General features: G+C 36.6%; 1 protein-coding gene across 1 annotated transcript; it reads right to left on the reverse strand.

Moving 5' to 3' along the window:
- Window positions 1-478: 478 nt before the first annotated feature.
- On the reverse strand, window positions 479-5,730 carry LOC123658835 (coatomer subunit epsilon). The gene is made up of 7 exons (XM_045594132.1): window positions 5,612-5,730; window positions 5,251-5,442; window positions 4,408-4,499; window positions 4,076-4,241; window positions 2,884-2,995; window positions 1,480-1,595; window positions 479-690 (listed from the first exon to the last, which is right to left on the reverse strand). The coding sequence occupies exons 1-7, from the start codon at window positions 5,711-5,713 to the stop codon at window positions 562-564; spliced, it is 909 nt and encodes a 302-aa protein (XP_045450088.1). The 5' UTR covers window positions 5,714-5,730; the 3' UTR covers window positions 479-561.
- Window positions 5,731-22,263: the final 16,533 nt, after the last annotated feature.

Consider the following 22,263-nt stretch of genomic DNA (forward strand, 5'->3'; position numbering starts at 1 on the left):
TGATCTAATGTACCAAAATGTGATTTTAGACTTGAATGACATTCTTTTGTCGCTAATTTTTTAAAGTAATTGTGATTTTAATTGTAAATAAAAACCGTTCAATAAAAAGAAATGACGAGAAACTTGGTAGGTTTATGGATTAGCCACTTACTTCGCTGAGGTTCTTAAACTTCGTTTTAATATAACGACGCTTTGGCGCAGCGCTTATAGCACTAGTGTTGCGCTGATGATCGTGTGTTCGAACCTCGCTAACTATACTGAGAGACAAAGTAAAATGCCCTTTTATACTTAAAAAAGCACGTACAACATGAGTATTAAATGTTTACATTACAACAAAATACATATTTATTAGTTTTGTGTACAAAAAAAAACACGAAAACGTAACTTCAAGGTAAGCTAAGCGATGTCGTAACGACTAAGAATATTCCAGTAGTTAACAGCATTACACAGAAATATTTAAAAATAAAACACGCACAAATAATATAGAATACGTTTATTTATTAACATACGAATACATTACACACCAATATCATCTCTACGTAATATTTAATAAGGAATGGTTTAGCTTGCGACTGAAGGCTGGTACTGAGCGGCTAGACGCTTGAACTCGTTAGTTTTCGCGTTGTAGTCCTTCGTAAACGGATGTTCTGGGTTCGAGTCCAGCAGTTGAGCGAGGTAACGGGATGAGACCTAGATAGATATTGTAAAATATTATATTAATTAAATTAGTAATTTTATTCATATTAATATTAAAAAAAAACTACTTTTATTAATACTTTGTACGAGGTTCGAGGATTTCGACAATTTCAGTAAAGCACAACTTTCAATAAAAACACAACGACAAAGAAAAAGTTTTTGCGTTTTTTTTTTTTAATAATTATGGGTTTTTAAATGGTCACGATAAACCACTATAAAATACTCAAAATGAGCAATTTTATTTGATACCCATATTGCAGTGTCGTTGTTTTTTTTTTACTTTTAACCATGGCGTCAAACAGACGTTGAGTTGATTTTTTTAACATCACTTATCTCAGAAAACGGGCTATCAAGACGAATCAAACGATATTTTACTTATATGAATCCGATCAGCGGTTTGGAAGGTATGAGGAAATAAAGAATATTACAGGCATAAATATTCTTTGCCAGAGTAGTTCGTCTATTTAAACAATGTCAAATTTTAAAAATGGACACGGAATTTTTTTACACGCAGAATCAATAATTAATACAAATAAATATACAGCTACATAATCCACAACTGAATGCAATTAGGAGTCGAAAAATCTGTATCGGTGGGAACTGGATGAGGGTTGCGAAAAAACCGGGATGTTTGCCGCGAACTCGAGGAGGATGATGTCCTGCAGTGGACTGCAATAGGCTGGAGAGGGGGAGGGGATAGAAGGAGAGAGGGAGACGGAGAGAAAGAGAGAGGGAGACGGAGAGAAAGAGAGAGAGATGTACGAGTACGTATGTATAAAATACCTCGGGCGGTTTCCCGCTGTGAGCGGCAGTGACAGCGAGTCCCAGAAGCAATTCAGGTTGTTGCGGAGCGCGCGCCTGCGCCTCCGTCAACATCTGCTCGGCTTCCTCCCACATACCTGCAAAAAAGGTCCATATTAATTCAATAAAAACTCAAGAAAAAAATCACCTTTTACGTTGTAAAAAACTTTATGTTGATTAAAAACATAAGAACGTAGCGGTCACAGCACTAGTCGTTGCGCTGACGGTCGCGGGTTCGATCCTCGCTCACAAAAGACATTTCTATTGGGCATAAAGATGTCTGTCGTGGTATGCGCGTTTGTGATTATGTATTGTGTGTTTTCGGAGAGATGTAGTGAAAGATTGACTGACATGACTGGTGTTGATAACAAATCAGTTGTACTGATAAAAAAAATTGTTAAAATATACATCGTACGAGAGAATGAACAAATGCTTGGAGGTGTTAAATTTAATTTTACTAAAACGTCTTCTCAAAACATCGAATGGTAAATACTAATGTCGCTGTAGCAGAATAATTAGAGATATCGACCTATAAAGCCTTTGAGAGAAAAACAGTCACTGCCTCAAGCACCAACAGACCATTATTCTTTGGTATAGTATAGTTCTTGGTTGGTTTGTCAAACAAAACTATAGAAACTAAGCTTTACTTAATTTTTTATCAATTAAATATCCAGAGTATGAATTGAAGAATATCATTTAACTTTATGTATTTGTTATAATTATGTCGTACATCAAAAAAGTTTAGCTTTAAAGTTTTTAAATGTTGTAGATATTTTATAACATTATTTGCTTTTTTTAGCTTCAGCCTGTAATATCCCACTTCTGGGCATAGGCCTCTTTCCCCATGTAGGAGAAGGATCAGAGCTTAATCCACCACGCTGCTCCAATGGGGGTTGGCGGATATATTCCCTACTATGAGTAACGATCGCTATCAGGTGTTTTTTTTTTTATATGTCACTAGGTCGGCAAACAAGCGTACGGCTCACCTGATGGTAAGCGATTACCGTAGCTTATAGACGCCTGCAAAACCAGAAGCATCGCAAGCGCGTTGCCGACCCAGTCCCCAGTCCCCCCAGGAGTTCTGGTCACCTTACTCACCAACAGGAACACAATACTGCTTGAAAACAGTATTATTTTGCTGTGATCTTCTGTAAGGTCGAGGTACTACTACCCCAGTCGGGCTGCTCCATATTTTGAGCAGGAAATTCCTGCTGTGCCCTACCTCAGTTGTAGTAGGTGGTAGTTGTAGGTGTACACGATAACAACCGGGACTGACGGCTTAACATGCTCTCCAAGGCACAGTGGGGAGACCCACTAGGACTTTTATAACATACATATAGATAATTAAAATCATCATTAAAGATAAATATAAAAATAGATAGATACCTCTAGAGGCAGCGGCGGCCGCTCCTACAGCAGCGGGCCCCGCACCCAACGCTCCCAAACGTTCGGCAAGCTCCATGATACTGTAGTGGGCGTCCTGTACTCCCGGACCACCCTAGACGAAAATATTCTTTTATCTATGACTAGCTGTGTCCCGCAGTTTCACCAGACTTAATTCGAGTAAAAAGAACTACTAAAATATCATATAGCTTACAGTCTTTCTCGGTAAATGGACTGCAACACAAAAATAATTTTTCAACTCGAACCAGTAGTTCCTAAAATAAGCTTGTTTAAACAAACAAACAATCTTTTCAGCTTTATAATATCATTATAAATATAGATATTATCATCATCATCATCATCATCATCACAGCTGCCTTTCGCAGTCCACTACTGGACATAGGCCTCCACAAGTTAACGCCAAAAATGGCGTGAACTCATGTGTTTTGCCCATAGTCACCACTGGCTTGGCTGGCTTTGTCGCACCGAAGACGCTGCTGCCTGTCTTCGGCCTGTGTATTTCAAAGCCAGCAGTTGGATAGTTATCCAGCCATAGGTCAGCTTAATAAGTTCCATATAGATAATATATAGACAGTTAAATTAACTATTTAACATAATCCACATAGTTGTCGGTTAACTAAGCAACTTAATACTAGTCTCAAAGGTAAACTTGTAGTCTGTAAGGCGAACTTGTGGAGGACTATGTCCAGCAGTGGACTGCGATAGGCTGAAGTGATGATGAAGTGATGAGACTGAATACACTTCATTTTTTAAATAACCAAGAGTAAATATGTAGATTTTAAAGTTTTGATACAAAAGAATTTGTATAATTATTTTCACAGGGACTACTACTGATGATACATATATATATATATATATATACTAGCTACTATGATATATATATATATATATATATATATATATATATATATACTAGCTGACTCCGCAAAGTTGTTTTGCCATATATTTTATTAACCCCCTCAATCCTCTCCCCGATATACACACAAAATTTCATAAAAATCAGTCAAGCTGTTTCGGAGAAGTATTTTAACTAACATTGTGACACGAGAATTTTATATATAAGAATATTTTGTGTCATGATGTTTGTCCGGGCTAAACTACTGGCCCAATTTTAATGACATTTTGCACAGATATGTTACTTTGTCCAACTTAGAATATAGGCTATATTTTATACCTGCGCTAGATTCAGCCAAGCTTGAGCTAACTGTGTCAGAGTGCCATCATCTTCGATGTCTTGTAAGGCTTTCAGTTGTTTCCGAGCGAGGTCCGGGCGATTCATAGCCAAGAGGCACTGCAGTGTAAATGCTCGTAGCTCCAGTGATTCTGCTCCATGTAGGATTCTAAAACATGAATATTTATATATATTAGTTGTTTAATATATACAATATTTACATTTCTAAAATTTTAAGCTTTTTTTTAACAATTTCAAAAAAAGGATAAGGTTCTCAGTTTGACTGTATTTTTATGTATGTTATGTTGAAGTAGTAAAAAAGCTTTTAAACTTACTTCAAGGCAGCTTCATAGTTTTCTTCATTGTAGTAGATGGTAGCGGCAACAGTTACAAATATCTCATTTGTTAGTTCTGTTCCTTTTGCAACCTGTAATTGTAAAAAAGAAAAAATAATTCATTACATACTTCCAAATTGCCCGACAAATAGACTTACATATCGACGGTGATATACGCAATACCGCCTAACTAACACTTGCTAATATTGCATAACTACAAAAACATTAAAAGTGAGATTTCGTGCATAGAGATTCTTTATAACAGTTGCCATCGTCATGAGTTTGGCTGAATGCTTCATCTAATAAAAATACTTCAAACGAGAAATGTCAAAACTGCAGAAGCAACGGTCAAACAAAAGTATTTCCAAAACTGTGTATCAACATGTCATTTCATAGAACGGTAGCCGTTTTTTTATAATATATATTTAAGAAAAGGTTACATACTATACATCATAAGGTTATCTATGACAGCAATAGAAGGAAAACAATTAGTTTCGAAATGTTTAAGTTATTGTGGCAACATGTAAAAACTGCTGCATAAAACTAAATGTAGTTTATATGTTGTAATCATTAATGACTAACTTAAAAATTGAAGTGGGATTTATCTTGATACAACATCTAGTTACTTCAAGTTATTGCTCTTCAAGCAAATGTAGTAAAATTGTAATAAAGCAATTTTGTACACATAACTATAAAATCCTAATTATTTTGTATTATTTATATATTTACATACTACGAATCGAATATAAGACATTAGTAAAGACTATTGACATCAACACTGGACTTGCGCTGGTTGGCTAGAAAAACATTAGGTTATAATAACAAATAGTATTGTAGTCTTACCCTAGCATCAATATCTGCTACAATAGCCGGTTTGTTGGCACCAGGTGACATATAGTCTACCAAACTTTTGAGCGGCTGCAGCATAGGATCGGCATTTCGAAGTTCTTGCAAGACAATCCTGAAATTACCTTGGGCTATGTACGATCTATAGAGGAACGAGTCCCTCTGTAGGGCTATCATGGGAGACGAAGGCTGAAAATAAATAAAGCCTTTATAATATGAAATTCACATTTCACAATAAATAATGAGATTTTGAAGCATCAAAACAAATGTCAACACGTCATCTTTCACACAAGTGAATAATTTTCTGCCGATAGTAAAACGAAGTTTGTCGTTTTTATTTATAAATGAATTTACTTACGTTCACATTCTGCGCCTCATTGATGGCTTGTTGGTAATTTCCAACATAAAAGGCATTTTTAACATCGAAAAGTTCATCAACATCCTGCTGCTGACGTGCCATCTTGACAACAATTGTCAAATATTAAGTTTTGACTTTGACGTCTTGTCAATACGTTTAAAAATTACAGTAAAGATTTAATAATCTCCACTCTACGTGACATTGGCGGAATCAACCGTGCTTCTCTGGCACAACTGAAAGCCATTAAACCAATCAATCAATCAAGATTTAATAATATAGTCCATTATTTGAAAATAAGTCGAAATTACCTATATACTGACAACAAAAGTTGAACTGATTTTCCACCATAATATTTATAGACAAAATAAAATTAATTTCTCCATACTCAAAAAGTTGTCTTTTCTCAAAAACTAAATTGTTAAAGGTAGTTCAACTCAAAATAATCAATCTCGTGTAGTGGTCCGTGTGTAGTGTCCTTAAACATCGCGGTTTGCGAGTTCGATTCTCGCTCGGGATGGATGTTTCATCATTACAGCCTATACAGTCCACTGCTGGGCATAGGCCTCCACAAGTTGACGCCAAAAATAACGTGAACTCATGTGTTTTGCCCATAGTCACCACGCTGGGCAGGCGGGTTGGTGACCGCAGTACTGGCTTTGTCGCACCGAAGACGCTGCTGCCCGTTTTCGGCCTGTGTATTTCAAAGCCAGCAGTTGGATGGTTATGCCGCCACCGGTCGGCTTTTTAAGTTCCAAGGTGGTAGTGAAACTGTGATATCCCTTAGTCGCCTCTTACGACACCCACGGGAAGAGAGGGGGTGGCTAAATTCTTTAGTACCGTAGCCACACAGTACATTAACATTTTTTTTTTTGATGAATTTTCTGCACTATGACAATCTGTTCGAAAACAATAAGCCACTTGTTTGGCCGGAACTACCTGATACTCTTATTGTTATCATCGAGAGCCAATCAATCGCTGAACTTTCCAGCAAATCCTCTTCTTGGCTCAGTCTACAAATCTTCGGGCGAGGCTGCGAACGCCTTGTCTTTTCAGTCGATAGTAGCAGTACGACTCTGCAGTCCACCCTCTCCACTTAAAGCCTGTGCGAGTTCGTTTGCATGAGTTGCTAATTTATCCTGGTGTTTCAGGCTTGCCTGGACTATTTCCTCACGAACAGTGTTTATACCTAGGTCAAGATACATGTATTTGTTGCTAATACATTGCGGTATACCGAACATGGTTCTTAGTGCTTTACTTTGGAATCTTTCCAGTATGTCGATGTTACTCCTGCTAGCAATTCCCCACCATTATATCCCATAAGTCCATATAGGCTTCAAGGTTGCTTTATATACCAACATTTTTCTGGTGTTATTTAGTTGCGAACTTCGTCCGATTAACCAGTGAAGACCACGAAGTTTCCCATCCAATTGTTTTCTTTTAGCCCAGATGTGCTTCTGCCATATGAGCCTTCTATCTAAGTGCATTCCCAGGTACTTTCTATTATCTGTTTGAGGTATTTCTTTGTTGTTGAGCTTAACCGGGGGGCAAGTATCTCTCCTAAGAGTGAAGGTCACATGGGCAGATTTGGTTTCGTTTGCTTTGATTCTCCATTGTTTAAGCCATGTTTCTATTTTATTTAGATGACTTTGCAGAGTGTGTGATGCAGTTACTGGGTCGCTATGAGAGGACAGCAGGGCGGTGTCATCAGCGTATGTCGTTGTAATAGTTTGATCATCTGTTGGAATATCTGCAGTGAAGACGAGGTACAGGATATGTCGGACGGGACGCCCGAGTTGATTTTATAGAGCTCAGAGCTGTCATTATTGCATTTTACCTGGAAGCTTCTCCTGTCGAGGTATGATTTTAATATCAGAAGAAAACAGTGTGGTAGTGACTTTTTGATTTTGAAAATAAGGCCCTCATGCCATACCTTGTCGAACGCTTGGCCAATATCTAAGAACACTGCAGAACAGTATAATTTATTTTCTAAACATCTACTAATAATGTCAACAATACGGTGAACTTGTTCGATTGTGCCATGACTCACGGAATCCGAATTGGTGCTGTGGTAGTACGGTACTTAAGTGTACTTTTATTCTGTTAAGAAGTATCCGTTCAAATAGTTTTCCAATGACTGGCAGCAGGCTGGTCGGTCTGTATGAGTTTGTTTGTTCTAGAGGTTTAACAGGTTTAGGAATCATAATTACTTGGGCTATCTTCCACTTATATCGATTATATTACAACAGTTATATGGATCGACACGGACTCTCTATATTATTATAACAGTTATCTGCTATAACTTTATATGTATTATGTATTAGGTTCCTATGTTCCCTAGCTGGGGCAGAGGGCGTCCACAGTCCATTTCCATCACGAGCGGACCGGAGCGTTTCGCTTGATCCCACTCCAGATTTTCCGATGGCCTTTGCTCCGTCAATAATAATTTCTTTTGGCAACATTAAAATGAAGCTATCTTGGGCCTTAATGCTTGAACTAATCGACAAAAATGACGCTAGTGTAGAAAGATAAAAACAATAAAAAAAGTAAAATTATGCGGATTTGGCCACCCCCTCTCTTCCTGTGGGTGTCGTAAGAGGCGATTAAGGGATAACTCAGTTCCACTACCACCTTGGAAGTTAAAAAGCCGACCGACGATGGTGGGATAACAATCTACCTGAGTTTGAAATACATAGGCCGAAGACGGGCAGCAGCGTCTTCGATGCGACAAAGCCAGCCCTGCGGTCATCAACCCGCCTGCCCAGCGTTGTGACTATGGACAACACAAATGAGTTCACGCCATTTTTGGCGCGAACTTGTGGACGCCTATGTCCAGCAGTGGACTGCGATTGGCTGAAGTGATGATAATGATGATTAAAATTAAAATTTTGAATTCTGTCGCTGTATTTCTGTATATATTTTAAAGTAGTGAATATTAAAAAAAAACTCATCTATTTTGGTGTATGAAATATACACCAAAATAGATGTGAGAGAGATTAAAATATTTGTAAAATAATTAGTTTTACTAGTAATATCACATTTATTTTTAAAAACTCGTCTTTAAAGTTAATTTTTATTTAGTTGCCTAATCGTATTGATGACGAAATTTTTTTTTCTTGTGATAGTAGCATTACTAATTTTTTTCTTTATGGATAGACTTGTGATAAACTAGATTCACTTATCTAACATTACAATATTAGTTTAATATAATTTTACGATTTCATAAAAAGTAAACACTGAGACTGTAAAAATAAGTTTCATAATAAAGTTCGAAACTTTACAAACAAAAATTAAATATGTATCGACTTTTGATATCGCTTCAGCCTGTAATATCCCACTACTGGGCATAGCCCTCTTTCCCCATGTTGGAAAAGGATCAGAGCTTAATCCACCACGCTGCTCCAATGCGGGTTGGCGGATATATTCCCTACTACGAGTAATGATCGCTATCAGGCGTAGATGATAACAACCTGGACCGACGGCACGTGCTCTCCGAGGCACGGTGGGGAGACCCACAATGACTGCACAAACACCCAGACTACGGCAAACACCTGTATGGCCATACAAATGTTTATCATGTGCGGGGATCGATCCCGCAACCGCCAGCGCAACACGCACAATCCATGACTGTAACCGTTGTGCCAACGCGGCGTCAACTTTTGATATAAGTAAATAATATTCTCAACTTAAAATAATTTTGTACGCAAAATAAATCAACCTTATAAAGAGAATATAGTGCGTGTTATATACATATGTTAGCTTTTTTATACTTAACTAATTATATTTTAATGCTTTTTAATTCGTTGTACATGTAACATTGTAATGGACGATCGAATATTTGTGAAAATAAGAGGAAAATAATTGTGTTTGCAGGCAAATATAATTATTTTCCTCTTATTTTCACAAGACCAGGGTGACCAAGTACGACACCGGGGATATATCATTTTCAACAAAAAAAAGAATTATCAAAATCGGTATTAATCGATCGAATTATCATAAACGACGAAGTTATCTCCGAACATACATTATATACAGGGTGAGTCTGCATAAAGTGCACATATCAAAATCAGGGGAATTTGGAGGATCAAAGAAAGAGTTTTGCGTGTTGCAAACAAAATCAGAAATGATCCCGAAACGATTCATAGGGCAACGCAGCAAATTGTGCTTTGCGCTACAATGTGTTTGCAACAACGGGGTGGTCATTTTGGACAATTGATGCATTAGGTCAAAATGATAAGCTTAATGGCAAGGCTTTTTGATTTTAATTTCCTAAGAATAATAAATGATTTATGTAGATACATACTTTTGTTTTATTCCTACTTCGGTGTTTAACTGTGTTAATTACTTTTTTTAAACCCTGATTTAAAATATTGTATCTTAGTAATGAGTGTGCAATTTTTACTTTTAGAAAGCTAATACCATGTAGAATAACTTAAAATTTTAAAAAAAGTAGGGTTATCGGGACGATGTTTTAAGAAAGTTTAACATTATTGTAAAAATGATGAAAAAAAAAACAGAATTTCATGAAATTCTTTTTTATTCTAAATTACAGCATTAATTTTCTAAGATATTTTTACTTTATGAGCATAGCCTATTATTAGCAAGCATTATAAAATTTACTCTATCGTGACAGGACATTTAGTTTAAAAGTTATACCGATTTATTTAAATAGCGTTAGCAGCGGCAATTAAATTTTTTAAAATGTTCATAAAAAATCAAATATAATTTTTTTATTTTTTTTGATAATTTTTTCATCGATGAAATAGAGTGTAGTTTCCCTGATTTGATATGTGCACTTTATGCAGACTCACCTGTCTATGTTTTTGAAGTCGGTTAAAAAGACAACTATTTTATTATAGAAATTCACGTCAAAATCTGTTAATACTTTACTGTACAAAAAATAAGATGTTACTGTAAAATTACATTCGCTAAACATAATCTTATATATAAAATTCTCGTGTTACAATGTTAGTTTCCACACTCCACCGAAACGGCTGGACCGATTTTTATAAAATTTTGTGTGCATATGTAGGTCATGTGTAGGTCTGAGAATCGGCCAACATCTATTTTTCATACCACTAAGTTATGGGGGGGGGGGGCTAATAATATATATGGCAAAACAACGTTTGCGGGGTCAGCTAGTATTTGTATAAATACAAATATTCACCCAGAGTGGGAATCGAACCCGCGAATCACCGGTGTTTAGGCGCCCACATGTCACATGTACTATTTATTACACGAGAGCGGTTGTTACAAATTTAGTATATATCATAAAAGTATTCACTAACTATTTATGAGAGGCATGTAGTAAAAATGAATTATATCAATCAATTGTCTGTATGAGAACAATAGAACCCAAAACAATTATTTTTAGTTTTCGTATGTTTATTTGTCTGTGTGTTGTTGTGAAGTATAGCAATCTGCCTGAATAGAGGTTTTGTACCATGTCGTATGAATCAGCATGCGTTCTCAGAGGCTTACTTACATAAAAAATATAGAAGTTGAAATATGACTACAGTGGTACAATAAGGTAATAGCCACAGGATTTAATCGACATGCGTGGTAACAACAGGGGACGGTCACTTCGCCATTTCGGATGAATAAGAGTGGGAAGTAGAAGCTAGAGCAATTCTGTTTGGCAAACAGCAAGAACATCTGGCCCAAACACCTTTTACGGGACTCTTTAAAGATACAATACCGTTAACCTTACAATTTGTACTTGTTTAGGAATGTCTTGGGACGAACTCCGGTAAATATTGATTACTGTTCGCTTAGTTAAATCTGTTGACAAATTCGAAATATCCTGGCAAAGTATGCTTTCCTTTTTCGAAATTGTTATGGAACCTTAGAAGGAGACAAGAACGTTCAGAGAATCCGATGCTTAGGCAGTCCGCCACAAAAGAGTAGGATCCGCACGGCATGCCAACACCAACTTCTTGTCCCCATCCCGAAGACGCACTAAGCCTCGTAACGACGATGACGAGCTAAAGTTGACACGTCTGTCTGTATTTAGAAAGAATATGATGTTCAACTTCAAACAGTAGCATGTGGGACAATGACCCTGATAGCGCTGTGATGGTGTGACGTGTGGTTGTAGACACTATGGTTCACATAGCACTTCCTCGTTCCAAGGCTAGGGAATATAAATGGAAATAGGTATTATCTAAATCCAATAAATCAGCGATAGCTGTCCCAAAAATGGGGAATTTGTAACGAGGTGCATCACTTTTGTACCTTAAAATCATATTATTTTACTGGTAACTTACAACTGCTTCTTAAAATGTAATGTTTTATCGAATCGAAATTAAATATTTAAAAAGTGTGACTCATGTATTTTTTATCTAAAAACAATAATTGACGTTAGAACTGTTCTTCATTCAACTTAATACAATGTTTCTTAAGTAAACAACACAAAATCACACCTTTTTCTCTACAGCAATAAATGCTTTGTACATTTTAAAAATCAAATTAGTCTCGGATAGTTTCGAGTAATGATAACAAAAGAAACAAGCAAAAACAACCGATGCTTATATTATACTGCAGTATTCTTTAGAATTTTCTAACCTTTGTAATATTCCCCCATTTCAATGATTTTGTTTCTAAAGGAATGTGAGCCCACACTTTCCAGGTATAAAGACCTTCAGGTAAAAAGTTACTGAAGTACCGACGCATTTGTAAACTCAAGTTACACGGATTTTATACAAAATTATTTATAAGTAATACAAAGAAGAACAAAAATTATATTTTGACTTTTCAGGACACGTTGCAACTAGATCTAGGTATATGCAAATATAATACATATGTAATAATATATAGATACTAGCTTACCCCACAAACGTTGTTTTGCCATATATAATATTAACCCCCTTAATCCCCCCCTCCCCCTATAACTTAGTGGTATTAAAAATAAATGTTGGCCGATTCTCAGACCTACCCGATATGCACACAAAATTTCATAAAAATCGGTCCAAGCCGTTTCATTGGAGTGGTCTAACTAGCATTGTATTACGAGAATTTAATATATACTAGCGACCCGCCCCGGCTTCGCACGGGTGCAATGCTGATACTAAATATACTACAGAATCTCTTTATTTGTAGTGTGAAGCTAGCTTATGACATGATTATTAACATAATAACAACAGCATTCAAATATGCGTCGTTAGATTACACGTTGTTACAGAATACGTTGAAGAAATAAAGGTTCACTGCTCGTTCCCCGTAGGTGATAGCGTGATAATATGTAGCCTATATGTTGACCCGACTTCTTAATAATATTCGTGGCAAATTTGAAGTAAATCCATGCAGTACTTTTTGAGTTTATCCCGGACATACATACAGACAAACAGACAAACAGACAAAAATTCTAAAAACAATATTTTTGGCTTCGGTATCGATTGTAAATCACACCCCAAGTATTCTTTTTAAAAAGCATTCAATTTACAGTTTTGACTTTCCTACCGTTTTATTATATGTATAGATTACAAACAGACACTAATTTTATTTATTTGTATAGATTCGGTACGACGAATGTAATTTTCAATAATACGCATGTATTATTAATAACTTATTACTATTAACAATAACTTTTTTGTTCATTCCACGCGGATGAAGTCGCGGGCACAGCTAGTTATTAATATTTTTATTTTGTTTCAATATCAAACTCTATTCGAACGTCTAAATATTTTGGAGCACGTTACTTAGTGTATATTTAGGTGTTTTTCTGTAATATAAAATAACCAAATAACGTATTATAGTTAATTAATATTTATCACATTACAACAGTAAAAAACTAAAATTTCTATTAAATAGTCACCCTAACCTTATTTTTCGAGGGTCGTTAAGAATAATTTCGACACAAGACTAGACGAATTCCAACCACCGGAGCAGGCTAGGTCTCGAAGTAGCTACAGCACCAGAGACCCTATTTTATACTGTTGTTCGGACAGCTCATACAAAAGGTTGAATTATTGTTGATAATCAGCTGCAGTGTATGGGATTTGTGGACTATGAGAAAGCCTTCAACTCTGTCGAGATCTGGGCTGTCCTGGATCTTATGCAGAGATGTCATATCGACTATTATATTATCGACGATATTTCGAGGTACTGAGGTGATATGATATTCAGGTATTGTATTTAAATAAACCAACTAAAAAACTAGTTACAGTGTTTCAATCGATTGAAATAGAATAATATATTTTCTAATATTGTAACATCTACTCAAATAAATGTATCTGACGGATATTACTTTAATTCAGCACGTTTCTGTGAATCGACATTCAATTTACTTTTAATCCCCACAATGCATCCAGACGTTTATGAAAACGTCACAACGATACACAACCGTCGAAAAACTAACCGCCACATGCAGGCCCGGTGCAGCGACAGATGTTCGAGTCCTGTGAAAGGTCTCACAAGGTACCTTTGTACCTTGGGGTCATTGGCATGAATGAATTTTTGCAGCGCGAAATCTTATCGGAACTCACCCAATAATGGGGTTAAGATTTATGCGGTGGGAAAGAAATTTGATTTAATTTTATTTTAGTAGCCTAACGAGGTTAATTTACTGGGTTGATTTTAATCTGAACGACGTTTTAACATACTATTAAATTATTTTAATTTATTTACTATTAATGTCGACAAATCATTTTCTTTTGATAATTTATTTAATTGATAGCGTATTGGTGGAGTGGTAAATAGAACTGGTTGTTGCGTAAACTGACGCGGTTTCGATCTCGTCCCAACACCTAAGTCGTGAGATGTGTGTTTTTTTTTGTACAGGGTTTTTGCGGACTCAGAAAAGTATAATTTTAGGTGCTGTGAATTTGTGATGTTTATTTGGAGCTAGTTTTTCAATACAAATCATATCGTAAATGAAATTACTATAGGTTATTTTCGTTCACACTTAATAATTGTTTATAGTCATTTATGTGAGTTTATGCTATTTTCTAATTTATTCTCCAAATACATTAAATAAAATCAAAATAAGAGTATAACGTTAACCCAAATCACCCTTCAATGCGATTTAATTCGATCTGGCCATTTTTAGCATCTCGAATTTACTTCAACTTAAACTAAAACATAAAGCACTAATTTTTCATTAAATGTTTTGACGAATAATAATTATGTAACACAATAAAATTTTAGTACTCTTAAACGATTGTTCGATGTAGTACAAAGTTCAACGAACCCTTCAAGTGCTGACCCTTTTCCATCACAACCCTTGTGACGGTCTCTACTCTCGCTGAGACATCGAGGAACTTTCACAGCGATGATTTTCCGTCCTACTTTAACTCAGCGTTTATATTCATGTTTCCATCCCTGTTTATCTTTGGGAAATCTTTACCGATAGCCTCAAATGAGCCTACAGCTATTAAGGTATGATACCTTTGTATTTTTCCAAACTAAAAATACTTTGAACTTGTCATAAACTCCAGCATCACTTATCTCCGGAGCTATTAAATTATTATGTTACAGTTGTTTGGACCAAAGTTGAAGCAAATGAATGACTGGAATTTGATTTGTTGCAGAAAACTTTAACTCATAATAATAGGGCCAAGATACGACAGCGAATTACTGAATGTATTAAAAGTATATTATTTATGGAACTTCCTAAAAAGTTTATTGTTATGTATTTCAGATATAACAAGTTCTAACGAGTTGATACTATATTTGTGTAATGTACCATTTTATAACTTAAAGTATTATAATGTAATAAAATTGTTTACAAGTTCCGCTTCGCTTGCCATTCCTTCAGTGTTATGCGGATCGAAACGTAATATTATTAAGGTAACATTATAAAAAATATTACGAGAACTATTTACTTCAACTACACTACTCCTCACTTTCATTAAATATTTTACCTTTAAATTTTAAAATTATGTGGTGTCATGGGACACCATGTAGGAATGAAGTTCCTTCGGATAGTATAGAAGCAATACAATTTGAAAAAAAAAAATGTTGAATTTTATATATATTTTCTAGTTCTTGTTTTTTTTTTTTTTAATTTTGTTGATTGGTTTTTAATTAAGTACATAAAAGTATTTAGGAAATTCAGTATTTTAGATAATAACAAATACCTTAAAATATAATAAATCAAACAAAATAATAATAATAATAATAATTCGGATAGATAATAATAATAATATAATAATAGATATAATAACAATAGATCGGAAGACACTCCCGAACCTTTTCACTACCGGGATCACTCATTTAGCTCCTAAGTCCACCAACACCGCAGATCCCACCAACTACCGCCCCATAACGTGTCTGACCTCCATCTACAAGACACTGACGTCCGTTCTAAGCTGTAAGATCTCACGACATATTGGTGAGTTTAATATCTTGTCTGCAGCTCAGAACGGATGTCGTGGAGGCGGTCGCGGTACAAAGGAGCTCCTTCTCATCGACTCTGTGGCGGGCCAGCTTGTCAGACGCAACCGTCGGAACTTTTCGGCCGCCTGGATCGACTACAAAAAGGCTTTCGACTCGGTACCTCATTCATGGCTCCTGAGGGTCCTCGAGCTGTACAAGGTTGACCAGGCAGTTCGAGACTTCCTCGGAGTATGTATGGGGCAATGGAGCACGATCCTATGTCTCCAGGGCGAGCGACTGACGGGTGCGGATGACCCAATCAGGATACGGAGGGGTATTTTCCAGGGTGATTGCCTGAGTCCACTATGGTTCTGCTTGTCCTTGAACCCTCTAAGCACCCTGCTGGAGCGTTCGGGGACAGGCTTTCAGTTTCGGAGAGGAGGTACTAAAGTCTCTCACCTTCTCTACATGGACGACCTCAAATTGCTGGCACCTAACGCTGCACGCCTGCAGGAACTGCTGAAAATCACTACGGAGTTCAGCAGTTCCATCAGGATGCAGCTTGGAGTGGATAAGTGTGCGGTCGTGCATGTGGACAGGGGTCAGGTGACTCAATCGTCGCAGCTTAGTCTCGAATTAACATCATTCAAGACCCTTTCCGAAGCTGAATCTTACCGATATCTGGGTATGTCACAATGCATAGGGGTGAAGGAAGTGGACATGAAACAGGCAGTTTATGAAATCTTTTTTGGACGGCTGACAAAAGTTCTTCGGAGCTACTTGTCTGGAGCCAACAAGGTCCGAGCCTATAACGCTTGGGTCATGCCCACTCTCTTGTACACCTTTGGCATACTCAGATGGACTCAGACCGAACTTGACGCCCTGGACAGAAGAGTCCGCACAACTATGACGCACCATCGCATGCACCACCCTAAGTCGTCGGTCATGAGACTGTACATCCCGCGGAAGTGTGGTGGTCGAGGCATGTTAAGCGCTAAGACTATGCATAACCGCGAGGTGTGCAGCCTCAGGGCCTACTTTGAAACGAGACGGGACAGCGCTTTGCATGGTGACGTTTCAATGTGTGACAAAGGACTAACCCCCCTAGCCTTGGCCAAAGAGAACTGGCAGAAACCGGTCGTACTGAGCACCTCTGACCGGGAGACCGTATGGATGGAGAAGGAACTGCATGGACGGTTCTACAAGGCGCTTCACGCACCACACGTGGACAGTAAGGCCTCCGTGCAGTGGCTGCGATTCAGCGACCTCTTTGGGGAAACCGAAGGTTTTGTCTGTGCAATACAAGATCAGGTGGTCAAGACGAACAACTACCGAAAGCACGTCCTGAAGGATGGCACTCCCGACTTCTGTCGAGCCTGTCGTCATCCCTGTGAGTCACTCAGGCATGTGCTTTCGGGTTGTTCCGTGCTTGCTAATACTGAGTACTTGCACAGACACAACCAAGTGGCCAAGATTCTCCACCAAGAGCTTGCTCTTATGTACGGTCTCCTGGAACAGAGGATGCCGTATTACCAATACTCACCGGTGCCAGTACTCGAACGCGACGGAGTCCGGCTCTACTGGGACCTGCCTATCGCCACAGACAGGACGATACTGGCGAACAAGCCTGATATCGTGGTGATGGACAGGGCACGGTCGAGGGTATTTTTAGTGGACATCACCGTCCCGCATGACGAGAACCTCGTGAAAGCCGAGACTAAGAAAAAACGTAAATATCTGGATCTGGCGCACGAGATTGTCGACATGTGGGGTGTGGGGTCTGCTGAAATAATCCCTATCGTAATATCTGCCAACGGTTTGATCCCGGTTAGCCTCGCTCACCATCTGAGGCAACTGGGGATCCGGGACGGTTCGCTCGCAGCCAGGATGCAGAAGGCGGTGTTACTTGACTCGGCTAGGATTGTCCGCCGGTTTCTCAGCCTACAGCCCTAACCCCCGGCCGTTTGATCTCCCTGCCGGGGCGTATTCCTCCACCCGCTTATATTTATATATGTAAGTATAAGTAAATTTACTATATTATTTATATAAGTAGTTATTATAATATATGTATCTATTATGTATTGGGCGGGCGGAGTGACATTCAGTATAATAATTCAAACTATTGAGTGAAATAAAAAAACATGTCTTTATTTATTTTTGTCGACAGTATAAAATTACATAAATAATTTTAAAAAAGTTTACTAGTAATATTTTACTTTTACAAACGTCATATTATACAGTCGTGTGGCTGATATTACGTCACTTCCGTTATATATTTTTCTTACGGTTTTAGTATCACATTTTTTTTCAGCTCGGTCGCCCAGCGAAATATCAAGCCTGCCTAAGGAACTTCGTTCCAATAATTTAAAAAAAATGTGAGCTGTCAGCGACGGCTAGCAGATGTGAAACATCGAAATTATTTTGTACAAATAATAGGCCTAAAAGTACAGATTATGACAGAAACTAAATATGGCATAATAAAAAAATACAATATAATGAATTTTCTCCAGAAAATGATAGTGTGAAACATCGAAGTTATTTTGTACAAGTAATAGGCATAAAAGTACAGATTATGACAGAAACTAAATATGGCATAATAAAAAAATACAATATTACGAATTTTCTCCAGAAAATGATAGTTTATTTAATAATTTATTTTCTTTATATACAAAAAAAAATTATTCAAAAAGTTCTTTCGCGACAACTTAATTATTATATTATATTATTTATTATCTATTTAAATATTTCTTTATTGTACAATAAATACACTAATACAAGTATGTACAAATGGGGGCTTAACGCTAATGCATTTTCTACCAGCCAACCTTATTATGTGCAAGAAAGTATAGTGTGTAGTTGTACAACAAAACCAACAAAAAAAAACAAATAATATAATATAACATTACATATCATAACATAATACTTATAATATAATATAATAATATAAGATAATACAATAATATATAATAAATAATAATAAAATATATACACAATATGATACTTACAGCAAAATATAACAAAATATAATATAATCAAATATAAAAAGTGATAAAATAATATGACGTTACTCCAGCTCAGTCATTGTGGCCAATATTCTCCTATGTATTTCATCATATAGCGTGGCGATGCGTCGCCACTCCCTGTATCGCCACGCCAACATTCAGGTTTACCCTCGCCTGTAGATATTTCACATTAAAAATAGAATGAGAGATGGCATCGGTTTCAAACTTATAAAACATAATATATTTTAGTCTGTCAAAATGCAACATATAATTTACGCTTTGAAAGTATAATACAATATCCCCAGCGCAGAGGCGTCACCTTTAGATACAAGACTATATATATATAGTCAATATCTATTCATATTCTCTACCGGAACCGTGCTTCCGATAAACATTTCTTAAATAAAAAGTAAAGAAACTACGGAAACTTTTCGATGCTCCAAAATTGATTCTCCATACAGAGGTTGTCTGCTCGCACATCCGCCCCGCTTAGCGCTCACAGTGCGCCGCAAAAAAAACGCTCACCGGCACAATAGTCCGTCTCACATCTGCTATCCGGCGTTTTATAAGCAGATGTTCTTAAAAGACCCAAGAAAAAAAATCAGTACCTGCGTACTTTTGTATTACGTATTGTTGTCCCGTCGTGTACTTATTCGTGATTTTGAGTTGTGTGGAGGGTGACAAAGTCATCGAGCGGGATATTCTCACGCGTCCCATTACCCACCGTACGATTTGTTTTGTACTGTTTACGGAAATGATACTGTCATTACTTATTATAATTTACTTTAGGGTTAATATATACATTAACATACGTTCGCATGTATTTTCATGCCTTATTTTCTCTTGCAAATCAATTAAACAAGTATTTGTACGTATTTTTATTATTATTTAAGCGTTTCGCAAGTTTTACCCCGCATATATTCGATCGACATATATTCGAAGCATAAACACAATAATTATGTTTTGGAATGACACTATCATTATCTATATATTATATTATATACTAGCTGTACGCGCGACTTCGTCCGCGTGGAATTTAACAAAATAATTATTGTTCTGATTGTTGTTAAGTCTAAGTTACTCCTTATTAAATCAGCTATCTGCTAGTGAAAGTCCCGTCATAATCAGTCCAGCCGCTTCAGAGATTAGCCGGAACAAACAAACAGACATTCATACAGACAGACAAAAATTATAAAAAATGAATATGAATTTAGTTAAAAGTGGTTATTTTAATATTACAAAACGACACTCCAATTTTATTTATTTGAATAGATTAGGTTTCTTTATAAGTAAGTAGTCCCTGTGATAATAATTATATCCTTATAAATCCTTTTGTATCAAAACTTTAAAATCTACATATTTACTCTTGGTTATTTAAAAAATGAAGTGTATTCAGTCTCATCACTTCATCATTACTTCAGCCTATCGCAGTCCACTGCTGGACATAGGCCTCCACAAGTTCGCGCACAAAATGGCGTGAACTCATTTGCGTTGCCCATAGTCACCACGCTGGCCAGGCTGGTGGCCAGGCAGGTTGGTGACCGCAGGGCTGGCTTTGTCGCACCGAAGACACTGCTGTCCGTCTTCGGCCTGTGTATTTCAAAGCCAGTAGTTGGATGGTTATCCCGCCATCGGTCAGCTTTTTAAGTTCCAAGGTGGTAGTGGAACTGTGTTATCCCTTAGTCGCCTCTTACGACACCCACAGGAAAAGAGGGGGTGGCTATATTCCTTACTGCCGTAACCACACAGCAATATTCTGTATGTATTCAGACTACAGTATAGATATTATGATTTGAGTTAATAAGTGTTTCATATTCTAACGGTCACTTGTTAATGTGATGCAACTACGTTTTACTTGATTACATATTTTAGAACCTATACTAGCTTCAGAAAAATTATATATCATTTATTTATTGTATTAAAGACGAGGTAATATTTCTAATACTTGTCATCTGTTGCGAAGTGTGGACATCCCACAGCATCGACTTTGAAATTTAAAAAAATCTATAGATTCTCTTCATCTGTTGTTCATCTGTACAATAAGATGTAATTGTGTTGCTGGTCCGTACATCTCGTCTACCTCGGGGCCACAGTCCTGTTATAACGCGGTCTTTGTGACAAGAGCGTCAGCTTGCCTACGAAAGATTTGTGTTCTTCACGACATTATTGCGTGACACAACTGTCGTAAAGAGAAACGTATGTCCTTGAAATGTTTATAAAATTTCAGCGATGTCTAGTCTAGCGCTATAAAACCTTATCGTAACCTGTGTAAACAAGGGTAAGTAGAATGTATCAGACAATCGGATAACCTGAATCGTGGCAGAAGATTAATCAAGGACGCGACGGGTCAAGGGCTTGTGAAATTTCCAAAACAGGTTTATTTAGCGCATTGTCGTAAGATAAGATGACCTACGACAACTTATAAGATTAAATAAACTGTGATCATCGTGGAAATATGTTAAAGATGAGACTGTTTATTGATAGAACTCAAATTATTTTGTCTAAGTTTTCAATGTTAGTTGATTGCACTCAGTCACGAGTTCGTTTTGTCAGATCCATAGATCATACTTGATCTATGGTCAGATCAAACACTTCATTGAAACTTCTCGTCTTGAGTAGTAAGTAGTAACTACAATAAATAATAATAATAATAATAATTTTAACGTTTTTCTAAAGCGTGTATAATGTTACAGTTTTTATTATTTCAATTATTCATTAAATCACAAGTACGTGCCTACTCATTTATTTATTAACACTTTATTGTCCAATACATTAAAGAATTATACAAAAGGCGGGTTTAATGCTAAAAGCATTCTCTACCAGCCAACCTTAGGACGTACAAGAGCAGACGTTTGTAGATTTGCAAAATTGATTAGTAAAATTCACAAAAAGGGAGGAAATATAAGGTAACGTTAGTGGCAATTGTTACATTATATACACGAGCAAATTAATTATTCATATATATACCATACAAATATATACATACATAAACAGATACAAACTTGAATACATACATACACATATACACTCATTGTCAAATAATAATAATTTGCGATAATAAGATTTTGATCATGTTTTATTTTTCATACTTAGTTATTTTTTAAATCAACGGTTCTGATATTAGTTTGCATTTCCTAGTATAAATGCTAAACTTGGAGATATAGAATACCTAGATGTAAATTCAAAGCCATCGAAACCACCGGAGACCACCACTGTGATTTTACACTACAAATGAAATAGAAGTAGTAGCAATGATGTAGTAGAGAAAGTCATCAGGAAAAACTCATTTAATTTAATAATTAATTAATAATAAATTAACATTAAAAGTAATTTAATAAT

The sequence above is a fragment of the Melitaea cinxia genome, chromosome 13 (assembly GCF_905220565.1).
Source record: "Melitaea cinxia chromosome 13, ilMelCinx1.1, whole genome shotgun sequence".
Classification (NCBI taxonomy): Eukaryota; Metazoa; Arthropoda; class Insecta; order Lepidoptera; family Nymphalidae; genus Melitaea; species Melitaea cinxia.